The sequence below is a fragment of the Phalacrocorax carbo genome, chromosome 2, assembly GCF_963921805.1.
Source record: "Phalacrocorax carbo chromosome 2, bPhaCar2.1, whole genome shotgun sequence".
NCBI lineage: Eukaryota > Metazoa > Chordata > Aves > Suliformes > Phalacrocoracidae > Phalacrocorax > Phalacrocorax carbo.
This window is the reverse complement of record NC_087514.1, coordinates 136,049,105-136,069,747: the sequence shown is the minus strand read 5'-3', so window position 1 is coordinate 136,069,747 and position 20,643 is coordinate 136,049,105. Positions and strand designations below refer to the sequence as shown.

Genomic DNA, 20,643 nt, shown 5'->3' with positions numbered 1-20,643 from the left:
ATATAAGGGTTAATTTGGGTGATCATTATCAAATTCTAGCACTGACATAATATCAAAATGTCTATTATCTACACCAGAAGTGACTTAACATGTGGAATGACAACATGTTACAATGCACAGAGGAATTCTCCTTAGTGAATGTATCCTTCTGTGCATTAAATGTGAGCAAAATCCTGTACACTTTATCTGGAGAATGGAAGTAGTGGAAGTAGAAAGCAGAGTGATCATACGATTAGCAGCTGAAGTACCAAAAAGAAACTGATCAGCTTTCAGAGCATGTGAGAATATCCCTGGGTAAGGCACACATGCTCATTTCTGCACTGCCAATGCTTAGAAATGCAAATCCCATAAAAATCCATAGAAAGACGGTGGCTGGACCGAGACAAAGAGGTTTTGGGTGAGAAGAAAGTGAAATCACAGAAACTGTACCTCCTTTTATTTTTTTTCTCCTTACTCATAATCAGATTTGAGAGACTTTTGAAAAAGTGTAGAGGGCAAAGGCGATATACACAAAATATCAGCTAGCTGCTGAAAGCCAGAGATGCTTACACTAAACTCCAATATATTCATTGCAAAAGTCTCAGCTTCCTTTACACCTGCTTCAGTAACTGAAAATCTTTATGGTGAGCCTCCTTCCATTTCATCTCACTTCTACTTTAAGAACCTGAGTAAATTAACACTAACATAAAATTTAGATAACTTTTAGAGAAAGTTTAGTATTAGGTACCTAAAGATATTGGTATAGCATTTTTGCCCACAAACCTGAAAGCGTAAGAAGGTTGGCGACTTCATTCAGCTCTAAATATGAAAAATAATGCCATCATCAAATTTTACAGAGGTCTTTATAACATGGTAAAATGGGATTAGTTCTCAGCAGGTGATATATTTAGCTTTTAGCTTTCATTTCTCCATACGGTTCCATTCTTTCATTCCATTCCCCCCCCCCCTTTTTTATCTTCTTGATGTTATTACTAGGAATCAGCCATGATAGAAGCTCAGAGAAAAAAATAAAAAAATACAGAATGATGCAACCATGAATGAAAGCATAATTATGAGCTTTTCTAATAACACTTAACACTAGAAAGCCAAGCCAATGGAAATGTGTACAGACCACAAGAGTGTGCATGCAGGTAACTGAACGTATATGAAACAAAAAGTACATAAAAAAGACCTACTTTCTTTTCCACATAGGCTGTATCCAAGATACCGTATACATAGAACTTCTCTTCGTTACTATTTTTAAGACTGCTTAACTAAGTATAATCAATGCTACAATCATGACCTAGCTTGAAGGAAGAAATACTCTGATGCAACAGAAAACTTATCCATGAAGAAAAATATATATTTGGAGGTTATTTGAAAGACCATTTAACTCCAAGAGGAATGATAGGCATGCCTTTCTCAGAAATACACATACATCTGCAATTCTTTAAGATTCAGCTAGATGCACATAAGCACATGCAAAACTGTAAGGAGATGACAGATTTAGAGTGTAGGAAAGTAACCAGAAGGACCAGCAAACTAGAGAAAATTCCCTTTCTCTCTTGTGAAAATTAGTATGTTCCACTGGGTAAAATCCTGAACTGACTCATGTCTGTAGTCCCATCCTCCTTAATGGGACAACTCAAAAAGGTTACAGGGGACCAAGAACTACAGCTTCTGAACACTCTATTTCTTGTTATTGTACACTGAGGTAACCAATTAGAGTGAAGAAATGTAAAAAAATTCATCTCCTAGAAAAATGAGTTCCAGCAACTTTTCTTCATCTGCTTAACAGACACTCTGGTGCACGGGACCTCAGCAGGAACAGTTACCTAATCTGAAACATTTGATTCCTGCCTGAACTGATTATCAGGATATTCCCAGGCAATATTCTCTCATTTCTATTTCTTGAGATAAATATTTTCTTCACAAGGACTGATTTTTTTTTTCAATGGCAAAAAGCAGCTTAGGGTGAATTTTCTTGTCCCTAACAAAGTTCTTAGAACTGAATATAAGTACTTTTCATTGCTTAAGAACTTCAGAGATAACCATAAAGCAATATAACCTTTAGACTTCCCACCCAACCCTGAAAAGTAATTAATGAAAAGTCCAGGGCCACAGTAATTTCATTCTCCTATAAACTGCTCTAAAAGCAAGGTAAAAAGCATTATAGTTCAAGATATGCTGGCCATATTCCCTTCTTTTTGATCACCATAACTTCATTAAGACTGTGGAGGTTTTAAAGGTGGCCTTGAGATATTTAACATTAGCCTATGGTTCAAGAAAATCTTTTTCACTCATATTTTGTTTGTGCTGGTAAAGTACAAGTTTTGAAGGTTCCCTGAAAAAAATCAGGCTAAAGTTAATTAATCTGTTCTACTGAATTTCATCATGAAAGCCTAAATATAGAATAGAATCTTTGTTTTCTCTATCTTGCTTTTCTCTCTCTACATAGACATTTTCTTGCTGGACTCATTCAGCGCATAATATTGTAACAAAAAACCAGAATACATTAACAATGTATTTTTTTTCATCGTTAAGATTAAGCATAATGTTATATGCAAAGTTAAGCATAACAATGATTCTTACTTCAAGGAAAATAACAAAAATTTAAAATATTACAATAAAAATGCTATTCAATAATAACATCTATTAGTAATGCCAAACTATCTACCTAGCATTCAATTGAATGACACATGGAAAGAGAATGTGTACAGAAGCCCAGGAGTTCATAACACTGGGTGGGGAGGCCAGGATGGTTATGGGAGGGAACAAAGCCTGGAGCGTAGGAGATAATGCATGTCCAGGGAGACGTGCAAGATGATCTGGAAGCTTTCTCAAGGGTGGATAAAGGCTTCAGCAACAGGAAGGTCAGAAGGAAACAGCTGGCAAATAGGTGTGGAATAATATTCTTGAAGAAGGCTTATGTGAGGGATCCAGGTTTGAACTCAGGCTAGCTTGGGGAGTTTTGTTAATCAAATTAGAAGTTAGGAGCATAGTCCTGCCAGGAATATGATGGGTGATAGGAAGTGAACTTTTAGAATACATAAAGCCACAGAACTAAACATTCCTCTGGTGCCTCACAGAACTTTAAAAATTGCAAGGTCTGGGTATAAACAAACAAACAAATCTTGTAAAGATTATTTTCACTTTTTAGGTAGTAGATGTCTAACCTTCATAGACAAGAATGGAAATTGGGAGCCAAACACCTAAAGCTACTAAATACACCTTCAGATACTCTGCCTGAGTTGTCCAGGTTCCATAAAGGACATACTTAGTTTCAAAAGTACAAAAAAAATAATCATAAATACAGTCAAATGGAGGAGTGATCCACCTAAGCTGCTCAAAAGGAGGCTTAGGCCTGCCTTTCAAAGATGTAGGAGCAAAGAAAACTCTTTCCTACCCTTAATATTTTCAACTCTGAACTTTCCCTTGAATCTGAGTGTCTAAAAATGTTATTTGTGTTAAACTAAAAATTAGAGGAGATTCTTGTACCTTCAGTATGCTCACTATGCCCACTGAACCAGAGAGACAAGGAGTACAGCTTGGTGGCTTGATGGCATCGAGTTTGATTTCTTCATAGAATATTTAATTTTTCTGACACAAAACCAAACAAAAGCTTCATACAAAAGATCCTGAGTGCAAACATTCCCAGAAGGTACTCTGGCCCTTTCCTGAACAGCAGAGGTCCTACTTTTAAAAGCATGGGTAATATCAGACAGCAGAAAAGCATGCTGAACTTGAGTCTTCCTTCCAAATACTACGCAGATTTTATAAGGGCATTACCACCATTTCCCTCTCCTTTTGTTTCATGGGTTAAACCAGTGGTGCAGTAGTCAATAAAAAGTAGGTAAACTCACCTCTCTGGTGCACATAAGAAATGGGCAGACATAATGTAGACCAAATTAGGAGAGCTGTAAATCAATTAACTTATCATGATCCTTGTGCTCTGAACCCTGCTGAATTACTACACCACAGCAGAATAGGTGAGAAATACCTTTTCTGAGACTCCAGTTGTAGTCTGAGCAGCAAAACTATATCTGAACTTGTCTGGTATGTATTTAAAAGCTGAAATGCTGGTGGCTTAGGCCACCTCGCCAGCTGCCTACGTCCTAGCTTCAGGGACAGATGTCCCCTCAGCATTAAGCATGGTGCAGGGCAGAGGTGCAAGGGAAGAGTTTTGATAAGATGCAGAATTTGGATTAGTTGCATGAAATCAGATGCCTGTCTCTGTGTATCTATCCCTGCCCACCTTTGAAAATATTTCTAGTGATATTCTGTACATGAACACATTTAAATACCTTTAGACATCTGATAAAAATATCTGTGTATGCTAACTTTAAGTTATCTGCTTTTAAGTGGAAAACAGAGCTAGTAATTTAGAAAGTAGTGCTCCTTATACAGAATATTCCAGCATCCGAAACTTAACAGATACGCATGCTCATCTGGCTAGAAGTTACGTAAATATCTTTCAAATACACTTTAGAGAAAACCGTCCAGAAAAAAACCTCACCAAAATTCTTACACTTAATTAAGAACTTATTGAAAGTTAAAAAAAAAATGTTATTCAAAGATCTTATGGAAAGAAAATATTTCAATCAACTTTGAGTTGACTGAGTTTTGCAAACCACTCAAAAATTTCATCTTTTCGGAAGTCTAAGATTGGATGAAGAGTGACTATTTAATTTTAAACAATACTCATTTCTGTAGCCCTGAGGTAGTTATGAAGTAGGTAGTGTATCTTAATTTTGAATGCAAAATGTATTGTAGAAGGCTATATTTTGTCTTCAATACACTAATATTAAAAATAATATAAACTGTATGGCTGTAACATGGTGGAATTTGGCTCCGAATTTTAAAAAGAGTCTCTCTCCATAAGACACAGTGAAGAATATCATATTTAAATAACTTTAAGATGTTTTCAGTCTATTCTATTTTACTCAAGAAGACTTTTTTTCTCTAAAACAACATAAAGAATAATTATATTTAAATAACTTTAAGATGTTATCCAGCCATTCTTTTTTCCTTTAAAAAAATATAATTCATCTGTCAATGAAGACAATTACAATGTTTCTCAAAGTTCCCATCACCAGGAATAATGAAAATACCATTCCTACACAACCTATCAAAAGAGAGAAAAAAACCAGCATTCTAACATGACAGACAGACAAAATCATCTTTAAACATAAATTAAGAGGTGGAAGCAATATGATAGCTTCACAGGTTTTGCTGACCATAGTTAAATGCCAAATCAAATACAACTCATGCTTTTTTGATCTCCTATTTTCAGATACATAGTAGAATGACTCGGCAGAGTACCACATCTACTATTTTTAAAAATACAAAGGAAATCTGTCATTAACACCCTCCTCCATTTTCTCTCCCACACAATATTTTTTTCTATAGCTTCTTACTTAGTAGCTAATAACGATTTGAGGTTGCAGTGTATTTTGTTACTCTGCTTAGAGTGAAAATCTGTCATTGGCTGTTTCAGAGCTCCTTCAAAGATTAAAAAAACAAAATAAAACAACGCCACAAAACTGATTAAAGATTAAATAAGACCAATATGAGATTTCCTGAGATACAGGATGTTCTTCCTAACTACTCAATTGCTTTGTCAGTCATCTTATGTGTGATCCCTAGAGTTCACATACCTGAAGTTAATATCACAATTCATTTAGGCTACAGCAATAAAATACACTTTAGAGCACAGGGGTGATTTCGGGGGGGGGGGGGGGGGGGGGGGGAGAAAAAAGACATTTTCTAAAGCTCCAAGGTTAAAGCTGGTCAGTCACCTACCATAGTTGCTAGCCCCAGCCACATGAACTGAATAAGACATCTAGATCGTCTCCAGCTCTTTCACTACCATCTCTTTTTTAAAAGACTTTGAATATCCACAAACCATCTCTAATCTTCTAATGTGCACAGTGATTTTAGCCTTTATTCTCCACTCGCTTGCAAGGTGCACTTGCTATGCAGCATTTTCACTTTCTGATGCACAATAGAATCTGAGGTAACCCAAATCTGCAAAAACCCCCCAGATATGTTTTTACATTTAGCATAAACAGCATTTGCAATATTTCTTCCTCCTCAAACCTTTGAGCTGGAAGAAAAGTTGTTTCCATAAAGCAGTAAGAAACTGTGATGGAGCAGTGGATTTGGGGAAGTTACTTGGTAGTGTCTCATCTTAAAGTTAAGAAAAAGAAAACAAGAAGATTTCTCAATGGACAGAAAAATTAGGAAATCGTGAAGGAAACATTCTTTTTAGTGAAATCAGTCTGAATCCTATAGAACTGCTTTACTATATGCATGCCTTTTGTGTACATGCTTTTTATGTATTGATTCTGGGGCGGTGGGTGGGGGGCGAACTGACGGGGGACAGAAAGCAATTGATTGATTAACTTGTATTTTTCACCTGCAAGTTGGAGTCAAGCTAGAGAGAAATTGTAAGACTTTATGGTGGTTGCATGTTGCCCTAAATAGTGTAGGCAAGATTTTTTTTTCTTTTTTGTGTGCCAAGATGATTAAGTGGTTTAGCTGTTCCATCAATGCCATTTGACATGATAGCACTGTAACTCAGTGACTAGGGACAATCCTGGTGATTCTGAATACCTGTTGATGTAGAATGAGCATATACAGACATTCTGAGACGTACACAGGAAAATATGTTAGAGTACATTAAAATGCAGAAATCCTTGCTACACAAGAAATGAAGGCAGTTTCTGAGGGAAGTTAGGGTATCTGTAGCTCATAATTTCAGAAAGAATATGCTTGTTTCACCTTCAGATTAAGGGAGGATTTATAGGCATTTTTGTAAACCAGAATGAACAAGGAAATTCAAAGGATTATATTAAAAACTTCACCATCCCATCAGAGGTATGGAACCTTCTGCTGCACTGCTAGAACTCTGGTCATTTGGAAATAGTTTGATAGACTGAATGATATATTAGAAAGAAACATGGATTTATTTCATGCTCCTGCAGTGCTGAAACAGAGAATGGTTTTGTTAAGTAGGTGATTTTTCTACTTTAAAAGCCCAGTTTCATACCAAAAAAGGACCCATTTATGAACTCAGTTATACAGTCACAGACTCATTTCCTGTCTTTATATTTCCAGTTTGCTTTCAAAGTTATTCCCTTCTGCAATTTGCCTTTTAAAGGAATAAACTGCTATTGAAATTGTGGGGGCAGGAAAAAAAAAAAATCACATTTCCTCCAATGCACTTGTGAATTTCATTATATGTGAAAAGCAGTTTTTAGCTGCAGAAGCCAATACTGCTTAGAGGAAGTCGAGTGGAGGGGCAGCTGGAGGTGAAAGGATAGTCTATACTTTCTGTGACCTGTCAAGCTGAAGCACATGCATGTGATGTAGGCCACTTGCAACAGAGTGAACCTAAAAAAGGTGGGAAGTCCTGCTGGTGTCAAGGGAAAAGCCTTGGAGAATAGCTGAAAGTATTTGTGACAAATTGCCAAAGTCGTTTGAGTTCAATTTATTTCTTGTTGTGTTGCAAAGTGGGTCAAAAGTTCCCTACACCCTGTACCTCTAATTTCCTCTCTTTCCCTGAAAATGAGCATTGATAGGGGTGTGAGGGAAGAGGAACAAAGTGGGAGGGACTGGGGGTGCGGGGAGGGGGTTAAGATAGAAAAGTGTATCCAGACAGCAAAACAGAGAATATGTGGATGATAATTCAGAATTGGGATGGAAAAAACAACACAACACAACCCCCTGGAAAAAAAACAAACAAAACCAAACAAAAAAAAAAACACCCCACACACAACCAAACAACTGAAACCAAAAAAAGAAGCCCCAAACCCCCCAAAAAACCCATGTTTTTGCAGAATTATAAACCTCAAAAATATAAATTTTCAAAATATTCCACTGGTAGAAAATTTGCTGCTAAAGTAGCAGACATTAAATTTACTTATAGCAGGAAGCAAAGTGAGAGCATCATAACTTTCCACTAATTCTTTCATGTTTTTGACTGAATGAACTATGTGACACATTATAATTAGCAACATTGCCTTTTATTCAATTTCATTCAGAATTGGAGAATTAGGGTATCATAAATTCAGGGTTTTTTAATTCAGTGTCTTTTACAATGACCCTTTTTATTTTCTGGATATTTTTCTAATTACTACCACAAGTGTTTAAAGTCCAGCTGCCAACTTTTCAATTTTCTTTCACCATTTTGTTTTTTCTCTGTATGAGAAAGGGAATACCTAAAATACATTGACAGCCTTCAAATTTGCCAAGTTTACATCTTATCTTGCAGATAAAATTTCACCACATGACAGTTTTTGTTGCAGTTACTTGCAAACAAAAACTAAAAAACTCAGAGCTGAAAGAGTAAAAACAAATCCTGTGCCTCCCCTGTACCATGATCTGTCTGCAGACAGCTCTACCTGAAAAAAATAATACAGCTTCTTCTGTGTCTAAGCTGTATGTACGAACATATTGCCTTTCTGTGGTCTTCAAAGACATTTCTGAAATGTTTCATAATATATAATATTAAGAAGAATGCTCAAAATCATATCTAAATATATATATAAATATATCTAAATAAGCCTGCAAATTTCAGATTTGAAACTTCTATTGTATCATCTTGATAAATTAAATATTGTTTGCAGAGCAAGTATAGAAACAAGCAGATAAGAGACTTCCATTTACAATACATCTGTTTTCACAATGCATTTATTTAATAGTTTCAGCAGAGCTAGTTACATTGTGATAGACTTAATCCACAGATATTGATTCAGTAAATTATATTTATGTCATAGTTGGACTATTCCTACTGTGATTGATTATAGCTGGGTTATTAATGCTCCAGTGTATGTTTACATATTATATGAAACTTTCTTCCCCACTCAGAATCAATGTTTAGGTGCCGATAGAACTGATGTGAAACAAAGGTTACTCCTTGTAAGCATCAGCATTTTTGAAAAGTTCAGGCTTGTTTTATTAATTAATACTCATAAGAGATGGGACTGTCCATGGTTAAGCCAGCTGAACCACTTGTTTGTTGACATATCCCCAGAGCAGTGGAGCTGGGCTTGGGGAACTGCTTCATAATGCATTTAGTGATATGCAAAAGATGCTAAGTGAAAATAGTATTGGATTCCAGCCTCAGAGAAAAAGAAAATATGAGCCATATATACACAAGAAAATAAGAGTGTATAAAAAAAAACCTTGAAAATAGGGCCAAAAGTGTCAGGTAATAGAGCAGCAACACGCTTTCACAGATCTCTGACTACCAGAGTGTTGGCCTAGCTCCCAGCTTCAGAAGTTGGATCAAACTAATCTTCATTTTGCCAAAGCTGATGGAAGCTCTAAAAATGTAAATCTGAGCTACAGCATAAAAGTCAAAGAATATTTCTTGCCTTATACAATTTTTCAAAGCACATAAATTTTAAAATTAAATGTGGGGACTCTGCAAGATTTGGACTATGCAACAGCCAAAATAAGTTATGAAAATTAATGGAAATAGGTCAGTAAGATTTTTCAGGATTATAATGTGATGCAAGTGTTAGGCAGAGTGGTGACAAGTCTGCTGCTTCTCTAGATATCTGTATTTCATTTTTCTGTGCTCAAAAGTTGCACATAATCATTCCATTTACAGAAATCAACAAATTCTTGCATCTAGATTTTCACTAAACTGAACAATTTGTCAGTCTACTCCAGCATTATCATTTAATAAATCTTCACAGACATATTTTTTATAAACAAGTGTGTATTAAAAATATTAGGAAGGACAGGTTATAAAATGTTATATCTTCAAAATTAAAAACAAATTATAATCATTTGCACCCTGAAGCCCTATGGTTTTAAAAAAATATGAGGAAGTTTGGAGCAGAAATACAAAGTTGGTGGTTCACACTTACATGCGGCTTTAAGGTGTGATACCAGGCTGAAAGAAAATGGCATTGCTGGACAGGTTTGACTCCATTGTAACCTTCTGGGTCAAGTTTGGGAAATACTAAGAAATAAAGGAAGCCATACACAAGCATTTTGTCAAGAAGCATACACGTGAAGTAAGTTGCCATATTGTGGTGACTTGAACATCATAGTTAATTTATACAGGGTATATCTACACTCTTTTGTACAGTGATAGCAGGTTTTACAAGAAAAAATAATACTTAGCTTAAACAATAATACCCATTAACTATGACTGAGTTGGTAACCTCATCAAGACAACTTCAGTAAGACAGATGTTCCACTATGGAAAGATCCCTACATAGATACCCCCACCTGTACATGAAAACACTTGCACATATATAATACACATTATATAATACACATACCCTGCTTTATTTGGTAGTTTGAAGCAAAAGAGCATTTTCAAGAATGTGTCCATGCAAATATTGCAAAATACTGTTTGCCTGGTACTATTCACATCAACAACTACTCTAATACCTAGCCCGTTCCAACACCTTGTCAATGAGTTACGTTAACAACTACTGCATCTTTTGTAAAATGAGTTGGGATCTTTGTTTGGTTGACCATTTTTCCTTCTGTCTTACCTACTCATTAAGTTCTGTCCTGTCCTGGACTGAGGAAAAGAGACTTTTCTAGAATGATGGGATAGTGAACCTTAACAGGCAGCTAGGTATTTCTGTAACACAAACAATAACATAGGGTAGAGCTGAGTTTACCTAATTATTCTTGTTATATGAGTCAGTAATTTCTAGATCTGGGCTCAGCTGTACTGGGTTGGTTTCCCAGAAGCAATGTCAGGCTCCCATAACCCCTGTTTTTTTCCTTTTCCCCTTGTTTTCTCTGTGAATACCTAGTGAAGGAATGGAATCCTGGGTCATTCAAAACCTAAACCAAAACTCTCAATGTGTTTGATAAGCCTTTTAAAATAGCATAAGGAACTGAGGTCCTCAGCTCCTGATTGCAAGAAGGGACAAACTAACCTGGACACAGAGCATATGAGAATATATCATGACAATCTCAACTGAATGTTGACAAAGGGGAAAAAAAAAAAAAATGAACTCTGCTCTCAGTTGATATAAATACTGAATTTCCTCTGTACCTAGAAAGATGCTAAGGTGCAAAGGATGCATTTACCACAGCGTTTTATCTGAGGTCAGCATACTCGAAAAGTAAATCTCCTGGCCATCCGCACTTGCTGAGCTTTGGTTCACATTGCAGCTCTGGAGTGTTAGAACTGGATTCTTTTAGGGTGAAACACAACTGGAAGATGCCCTCTGGCAGCACTACTAATGCTTTCCAGCTGCTATTGGGCATTCAGTCTGCAGACCAGGCTACAGCCAGGCCAAAACACAACATGTACAGTGTAGACCAAGATCCTCAGTGCCAACCAGTTTGCTCTAGAGATCAGTTCTTGTTGTGCTACACTGCTTTCTAGTGTAGACAGAGCTATATCACACAGTACTACAGAGAGAACGCGAAAGGTTCATTAGTTGTACTGGTGCCTCAAAACAAATAGGAAATGTTGCTTTCTGAAGCAAGTGAACACAATAGTGAGGAATACTTACTGGTTTTGGAGGAAAACCAACAAAACCAAACTCTTTGTAAAAAGTGGAAGCAAGCATCTGAAATTTTGAAACTTCTCAACAAAGGTTTGTTGTGATTTTATTGGGGTTTTTTTGTTTGGGTTTTGTTGATTTGGGCTTTTTTCCCCCAATATTGCTATTTTCACATTCCAACTTTTGGGAAAAAGAAGGGTAGGTATGGAGTAAATAAAATAGAGAATGACGTATCTTCTAGGAAATGCTTATGACATAAAACTACATAAAAGTGGGATGTTGGTGACACATACTGGCAAAAAATTCAGACATGAATGGGAGGATTAGTAACAGAACTTCTTATGTGTTACCTCATTCATCCATGAAAGAGGAATACTTGGTGGTGAAAGCATAATTAATACCCCATTTCCTTTAGGATCAATAAAACACGAGAATAATAAGAAATACTAGTAACATTGCCTTTCTACAGCTGAAAAAATAGCAAAAGAGCTTATGTTTAGCTAGAGAAAATTTACCACAAAAGATGCAAACATTTTTAACCAAAATTACTCCATTGAAATGTTATTATTTTGAACAAATATTTCAAAAAAGAACAAAAATAATATTTATAATAGTAAGTCAAGTTATATTAGGAAGTGTGAAATCATATGCAACAGAAATAGATATATGTCTCAATGAACATCCACAAGTAAACACTTTGAGGATTTTATAAATATTTGTTATGAATATTGGAGGTATCTTAAAATATAACTTAAAAAATGTGGAATTAACTTTTTACATATATCGCAAGTGTATTTAAATACACTGTGCAGTTACTTTGCTGGTAGAATATTGAACATAACCAATAGGATAAGTTATGGGTGATTCATGCCTTGTTGTTTTGGAAGTTTACGTGAAAGATGATGGCAAATCATTCAGCAGAAATTCTGAACAAGGAGTGGTGAACATCTGTGCTGCTTCCTCTCTAAGAAAAAGAAAAGTTCATATCCCACCCAGGGAGAAGAAATGACCCTGATAAAGAATGTAAGTGATCTTGTTTGACCTGTGACGCAAGACTAGTGCTGACCTCTGCTGCCTAACCACAATGCATGTTTTTTGTTATAAGAGTGAGCAAGTGTGCATTGCTAAAAAGGAATGCAAAGAATATGAATGATGCTGAAAGTCAGAATGAAATATTGATTGTGGAAGTGAAAGTGTGTTTATTCAGGTAGGTATGAAAGGCCAAAGGGAGGAGGAAGAGGAAGAAACACAAGGAGAAAATGAAAATAAACATACACATAACTCAGCCATTTCTATTCTAGAAACAAATCAAAGAATATGCCGCTTTCTTGTCCTTTCTCAGACCAATGTCGCTCTTAAAAATGTACTAGAACTGCTAATTATAGAATTTAAAGCAATAAATAACCCAAATAATGTCCCATATAATTATGAAAGTACCAAAACATTACCCAACTCTATTTGGGAATGTAATTCATCAGCATCCTATATTATTTATATAACTCTTCAAATCATAAATTAAGTACTTCTAACTCAGCACATGGAGAGCATGGTTATTCATTCTCATCCAGAAACCACCCATTCCACTCATCTTTTTCTTTAAAAAAAGCACACGTATTTGTCCATAGCTGGATGCATAAGTATTTCTGGTATCTGCATAAATACAACACACTGTTCCTAAAAAATGAGCACATGAGAGATTTTAATTGTCAGCCTTCCCACGTCGTAACATTAAAGTAAAATAAAATACAGTTGACTGCTTACTGACAATGTCTTCTATCTACAGTACAGGAAACAGCATGCTTAATATCCAATCCTTATAAACATATTGTTTGTGTAAGTCTTTTGTTAAATATGATTAATGCAATAGAAGAAAAGCTGAAGTCAAATTTAATCCATGCAATCTCAAAGCACAAATCAATGCACTTCTTTTCACATTCAAGAGGGAAAATTTATTAAGGAAACTCTGGAAGGAAAGGAATTTATTAAAGGAATTCACGCCAGCTGAAATTTGGCCTCCAATTTTAAAAGTGACTAATAGAAAAATTAGAGAATGTAACAATAAATCTAATTATATTGCAGCTATTTTTACTGGACCACTTTAATCCTGAAATATAAGCACAAGACTAGCATTAAGCACAGAGGAATAACACTGCCAGGTCTGATGTACAAATCTTTGTAATATGTGAAGCAATTGGACAAAGAGAATCTAACCTGTCAGCAGTCAATATGCAGTACATTTTTGGCAACAGTAAGAATATGTTTGGTGGAGCTGGATTACTCAAAAGACAGGAAATATAACATGGAACTTTATGTCTCTGGGTCACAGGTTCAAATGTAACCCAGGGCAGGATCCACAGCGCAATGCCTAAACTTTAGGCACTTGCTAAGAAATTGTAACTGAGACCCCACTCACTCTACATAGATGCTTAACACACCTTGTAAATGTACAGGGAAAAGAAAGATATTCAAAGGCAGGTCCAAGAGGGCTAGGACACCAAACATGGAACTGCAACCAGCAATCACAGAAAAATACCTTTCTCCCCTGAGATTAAGCACTTCAATTTCTAGTACAACTGAACACTTCTGGACCTAACCAATTATCTAGAGTATATCTCCATAGTCATGTATTCAAGCCAGTTTCCTAAGGTGAGGCACCCAAAAAATGTGTGCCTCAAAGAGCTGAGCAAGATTCACTCTTCTTAAAAAGTAGGCAGAGAAGCAGGTGGTGATGACTGTACACAGCTTTTACAAAGCCAGCCTCCAAAAATTTATTGTAAAGTCACGAGATAAGATCTTTAAGAAGATTACTTCAGTTTTCTCCTTAGTCCAAGGGACTTCACACCCACATCCATTCTTTTGCATGTTCTAACTGGGGTACTAAAACCTATACTGAAAAAGAGAAAATACTCTTCCACTCCTGCTGAAATGATACTTCTTCACAGGAATAGAATAAAGGACTTAAGAAATGAGAGAAAATGTCTACCAAAAAAGGTGAACATGACTCTACAGACAACTGACTTGAGAAGTCTCAATTCCAGTCCATGTTTTTGTTGCTTTTTATGCAACTCCAACATGAAACTTTGCATTAAAATGACATTCACCAGATAAAGTCTGCTGATTCAGGTACTGCTTTGGAAAGTAGGATGTATATTTGTCTCTTCTCCTGCTTCCTGAACAACTTCTGTCTTTGCTAGCCTATTATACTTCAGGGGAGAGAGGGAGAAGTGCTAACAGTGTGGCCGTTATAACTAAACGACTGCTGCTGCACCTCAAAGGGAGCTTGAACCTGTCAGTGCCATGGCAGTATTCTGTAAAAGTATATTGGAATTGGAGTCCCCATGGTACAGACAGGGGAACTTCATCCTGGTCCCCACCAGATTTAGGCATGTTCAGACTGCAGCAGCATTGAACAAGCAAAGCAGCTGAAGCCTGGGTACTTCCAGTGTAAGGAAGAATTTTTAACTACAATTTTGGTCTTAGCTGCTTCAGATAGTCTCTCTTGAGGTTGTAAATCCTTTAGCTACCAATCTAGTCTAGCAATCAATCACCAGTGTCTGGAGTTGCTGCCAGTTGATAGAACATTGGCAATTCTAGAGGTGAACATCACTGTATTTGCAAAAAATCTCCATCAGCTGGCACCTCTTCTTCCAAAACAACTTCTAAGCAGTGAACATAGAAAGGAAAGAATACTTTCATTGGCCAGAAATAAGGCACATTGGTCAACTTAACAATGTTGTTTAAGCCACATTTATTTCAGTATCATCATCCAGTAGGTAGTCCAACCACAAATATGCACACACTAAGGGGAAGGTGTGTAAATACCTCTATCGTATTTGATGAATTTCCTTACAGCTTTGCTGTTTAAAAGAATACTTTAACTACCATAGTGTTTATGCTGTATTAAAATATGGAATTATAATAAATTAATACAACCTGTCACACATCAGAAATCCTAGTCAGTAGACTGGTTTATTTTCAAGTTAAGAAATATGCTTTTAGTTCTCAGATTTTGCAGGTGCCGATAATTGAAGGATTAAAATTTCATCAGCAATTACAAATGAGCATTATTAAATTTATATGGATGGCTGAATTGTGAGCGCTATTACGTTCTCAGACGGCCAAGTGACATTAGTTGTCCCCTCACAATACATATTACACTTTCTTTTCCAGCTATCCACAAACCACTAAACAAGCACTAGAATACCGGAATAAATTTTCAGAAGTTAGCATGCTGCAAAATTTTCCCTTTTTTTAAGTCACAGACTTTAGCAGTAGACTAGAAACTACACTGATATTGCATAATCCTACAGCAGGTTCTAATAAACTTTTTAGTGTGTTGAATTTTTCTAATGAATACTGAAAGAAATGCAAAGAAAGTTATATTGTTGTGATGTTTCCTATGAATTTCATCTTGTAGGCATCAGACTGTGAATATCATCCTTTTCTCTTTCTAAATCTCAGTGAAGTTTGGATACTGATATTAACCTTATCCTGTTACTTTTCCAGCAAATTCCTCCATTGGATTTCTTCCTCTAGTGAACCTGGAGCTGTTTCTTAGTAATACTGCTTAATAGCTCTATGTGTTTTCTCAGAAAGACATCTTCTACAGCCATTGTATCATTTTAATTGAATATAAAATAAATAAAAGACTTCATAATACCTTGGTATGCTACCTTCTCCAACAAATATCTATTCCCTATCTTATTCTTATAGCAGAAGCAGTGGCTTCTTAAAATTAATCACAGTGTTCTTACTCTACAAAAGAATGTATTACTAATAGCAACACAAGAGACTTGAAGGCTTTCTTATATTTTTATGAATTTCATCATCATTCAAACTTCAAAATAAAGCAACGTGTCTTTTTACATCATATTTTATAGAACATTAACTCTTCTGCCCTGGGGACTTGCACAGACACCTCAGCCTGATCTCCAACAATTGCAATCAAAACTCTTGACATGTCCTGAGGTTGAATCCATTAAAGTGTAAAAGCTTTGACATTTTGGAGCATTCTCTTTATGTTACATTGACAAATGGAGGGGTTTTGTGTTTCATTGGTTAAGAGGGAGTCAGGTTTTAGTTATTTGAACCTGGGGTAACTTCATTCATGGATCAAAAAAGACCTCTTGGGGCTTCCAAAGTCTTAATTATTTTAGAGCTACAAGGCATGATTTGGTAGAGATTTGGGTAATGGGAAACATATTCTTCTGGGATCACTTCACTTTGGGGAGCTTTCCAGCTGTGAAACAGGCTCTCAGACTTAAAAGCTCTCCAAAGCTCTACCTGGCCCCAGGCCCAAATTTCCCTGTAACAAAAGTTGACTCGTAGAAGAACTAGTGTAATATATGCAACCAAAAAACTGCAACATTAAAGAATTGGTAAGATTTATGATAACACTAAAAGTTGTTAAAGTGTTTTTAAAAGGTCAGCTTTTCACATTTAGAATCAGAAGAATGTTCATTTTTATATAATCGCCACATACCTAATTCCATATGCAAAAGTGACAGCTATTTTATTATACAAGGTATATAAGGAGGTTTGTGTATGACAGTATTCACTTACTAAAATAAAGTCAAGGTTCCATTTGTTATCGTTCAGAATGATAAATATCAGGGCTTCTTTTACTTTAGAATTGGTTTTCTGGAAAACTGCTTGTATGGTGATGGCTTGCTTATTAGTTAACACAAACATAAATAAATAAAAATGTGATATCTCTGGGTGTCTGACATGGCAATATTTAAACAACATGTATCACTTTCAAGGAATATTTATCAACAAAATATATGGAAGATAGGCTACTGTTAAGCCCATTAATAGTAATTTTATGTTGTATGTACATTCAATGGTAGATAAGAGCTGTCCCATGCAGTTTGGGATCCAAATAAGGTATGATTTTCATTCAGAATTGCTTACATTGAAAATGTTTCTGTTGCTATCAGTATGAAGAACAGTAAGCAGCTTTTGAAAAATATAAAATATGGAATTTTATAGGCTCAAATCTGTTTAAAAGTGCACAGAAAACCTTAGGTGCCAAAACAGACCTTCAGCATAAAGTTCAGTTTGTGCTCCAGTATGACGGTTTCTTAGGCCAAACAAAAATGTCTTCTCAACACGAGGAGACTTACAAACAACTGATGGAATTATGTATGCCATTAAAAAAGCCATTAAGCTTGAGGAAATTACACATGCACAGAAATCACACAGAGCAACTGCTAAAATTGCCTATGTTATCAAAACATCAGAAAAGCATGTCATGAGGAAGAAAAACTACTTCTGTTGAAATGTAGGAAAAAATTCTTCCATGTTTATGGGCTCCATTTGAAGTCTGGAGCCCACATATCTCTTGTATTTAAGAAAAAAAAGTACTGTAGATCAACTGTTTTTCAGTGTCTCTATGGTCTCTCCTCTAGTCTTCACCTAGAAAAGTCTTGTACATCTGTTCTACTCTGCAATGATGATGCTTTTTAAAAAGTTCCCAAGGACAATGATTACTAAAGCTTCAATTCTGTACTATGGGTGACTTTGAATAATATGTCTAAACATGTATTCTCCTTTGGTTCTGTCCTGATCCCTCTTTTTCCTTAGTTCTTTCTCTTCCTTACATTAAAGATTCTTCACACCTCTGAGAAAGCATGCCGATTATCTAACTGAAGAGTAACATATATATATATATATATGTACAATGGCATATATCATAATGATGGGCATCTGGGATACCATCTGGAACAGAAAAATGCAGAGGAGCAAAAGACAGACAAGATTATGCTAGGTCAGTCCAGACGAAACGTGGTCCGTTCTGAGCCAGAACAAAAAAAAAAAATCTTTCTCTGTCTGACCAGCTTCCTACAGAGAACATGTTACTTTTAGACAGTGATCCACTGAGCTCAGTGTCTAGGGAGAAGACAGGTTTGTTGGCATAGGCACAAACTGGGACATGAACTGTCTCCTTGTGAAAGAATAGGGCGACAGCCCAAATGACAAGAGTTCCTGGAATCAGTAGCATTAAGGAGTGTTACAGGCAGGCATGGGAACACTGCTCCTCTGCACCTCCAGCTCCACTGGATCGGAAACATGGGCAGGGAGATCTCAGATGGTCATGTGCACAATTCACTGTGCAAGCCACATCTCACTGGGTTTATGAGTTTATACTCCTTTCTGAGCAAAAACTGCTAGCCTGCTCCTGGACAAAAGCTTTGTAGAAAAAGAATAATCATGTTAGTGAAGTGCCAGGGCTGAGCCAATAATCAGGGTTGCAGGCATCAAGCTCAGTGTCTCTGTATTTATCTAGGTTGTACATCTACAACCTATATAAGCTCCCATGGATAACCCAAAGCAGACTGTAATAATAAATACTGGTAATAAAACCAAAATCTCAAAACAGTAATGTGCGGTTGCCTAACTAAAAATTAAGAGGAAGATTCTATTTTATTTGTTTATTTATTTTTAAAAAGCATACCTGTAGACACTAGGAATGAAGGAATTTGGAATTTCTTTTCAGAAGGGAGAAAAGTCTAGAACTGACTTGAGAGTCTTTGATAAATATGGGACAGAGTTTGGGAGGGGGGTGGGGCACGGGGAAGCACAGCACTTGAAAGCAGTCTCATTTTTGGGGAGAGGGTTTCTTTATGTAGTAGCACTGCCTGATGCATATGTGTAGACTGAATGAAATAGACCACACTGAACAAACAATGAGTGTAAAATGATATAAAAATATTTGTATCTTTAGAAGGAATTGACCTGACACACTGCTCATTTCTTTTTATTCTGTTCATTGCTTAAGACTATTAAGAAAGAATTACTTAGTAAAAATCCAGAAGTCTGTCTAGCTCAGTATCCAATTTATAGCAGTGACCAAAAGATAATGCCTAGGGAAGAGTGTTAGCACAGGGCAAGCATGCAGTGATATCTTTCCAGAACAGCCTCCCAGCCTCTGGTGAATTCTAAATCACAAACTGAAGGAAAAGATTTATCTGGAAGGTGATTATGCACAATGTCTATTGCTAGAGGCAATGGCTCTTACTCAGTGTATCAGCTAAATAGTCTAAATTCTAAAAATTATCTTCATTCAGTAAAACTTTGTATGTTAATAGAACTGTTATTTCAGTGGCTGCAACTGCACTGATCCAAGCATGAAGTGTCTGTGCTGCATACACCAACCCATAGGGCATTCTTTATATCTTTACTTACATTCACCTGAAAGGTTCACTGCCTGCAGGGCAGGTAGGTCTGACAAAGAACCTCAGAACTGCACACAGAGAACACAGATTTAGTCCCTGGGAGTGCTCACTACTGACTGCCAAGAGTGGCCCTGAAGCTGCTTTTCACACAGGATGGACTTGCCTGTCATATGGACAAAAGGTTTGCTAGGATGGACTTGAGCCTCAACAGAATTTCCATGCCCAAGTCCTACAGGTGAGACTGCACATACACAGGTTTTCTGCAGCCTGCCACCAAGGCTGCAGCAGAACGGGAGGGTCAAGCAGCCACAGACCATCTGCCCCTCACTGCTCTTCATATCCATAGCCACTGCTGGGCCTCAGTCCGACAAATGCATAGCATTATTCTAAGCCCTAGGGGTGTTCCTATTCTATCTAGACTTGCTGATGCTTAAAAAAAAAAAAAAACCAAAAAAAACCCCACACAAACAAAACAAAACACAAACCCCAAAACAAAAAAAATCCCACACAACTCAGTATTAACAAATATCGGTCATAAGATTAACAAGCTCTTCAGACTCTATTTCCCAGTGTCTTCACTAACATGTTTTAAGCATTCCCAAAGAATAGAGCTAGAAAGACAATTCCACAAAATAATAGATTTCACCATGAATTAGACCTGCCAGGGCTGCTGGAAAGTCACTGTTCGTGCTGACCTGTCACAGCTTGCGTAAGGGAAGAGCGTGGTCTGTGCTGCTGCTGGGCAATGCTCCTGGCCCTCCAGCAACAGAGGGAGGCTTGCCAAAACAGATCCCAAGGAAAGAGAAAATGGACACACTTCCTTTTTTTGGTGTGGCTAAAGACATATAACTTTTTAGGCACTGACTGTTGCTATGAAGGAGCACCAGCAACTGAGTACTCCAAACTTTCAGAAGTTGAAGAGAGCTGGGCAGATTGGATCAGTGGGCCCATGAATTTATTCCTTAACAAGTCACTAGAATTCAACACAACTGTGA

At 36.6% G+C, this 20,643-nt stretch overlaps 1 protein-coding gene across 3 annotated transcripts in view; it reads right to left on the bottom strand.

The window, feature by feature from the left end:
* AGMO (alkylglycerol monooxygenase) overlaps positions 1–20,643 on the bottom strand; it is a 193,762-nt gene that overhangs the window by 28,245 nt on the left and 144,874 nt on the right. Inside the window, exon 13 of one of the 3 annotated variants that reach the window (XM_064444506.1) lies at positions 9,861–9,955. The exons of the other annotated variants lie outside the window; for them this stretch is intronic. Coding sequence (XP_064300576.1) covers positions 9,869–9,955 — 87 coding nt within the window. The 3' untranslated portion in view covers positions 9,861–9,868. The remainder of the gene's footprint in view (positions 1–9,860; positions 9,956–20,643) is intronic. 3 annotated transcript variants of the gene reach the window in all.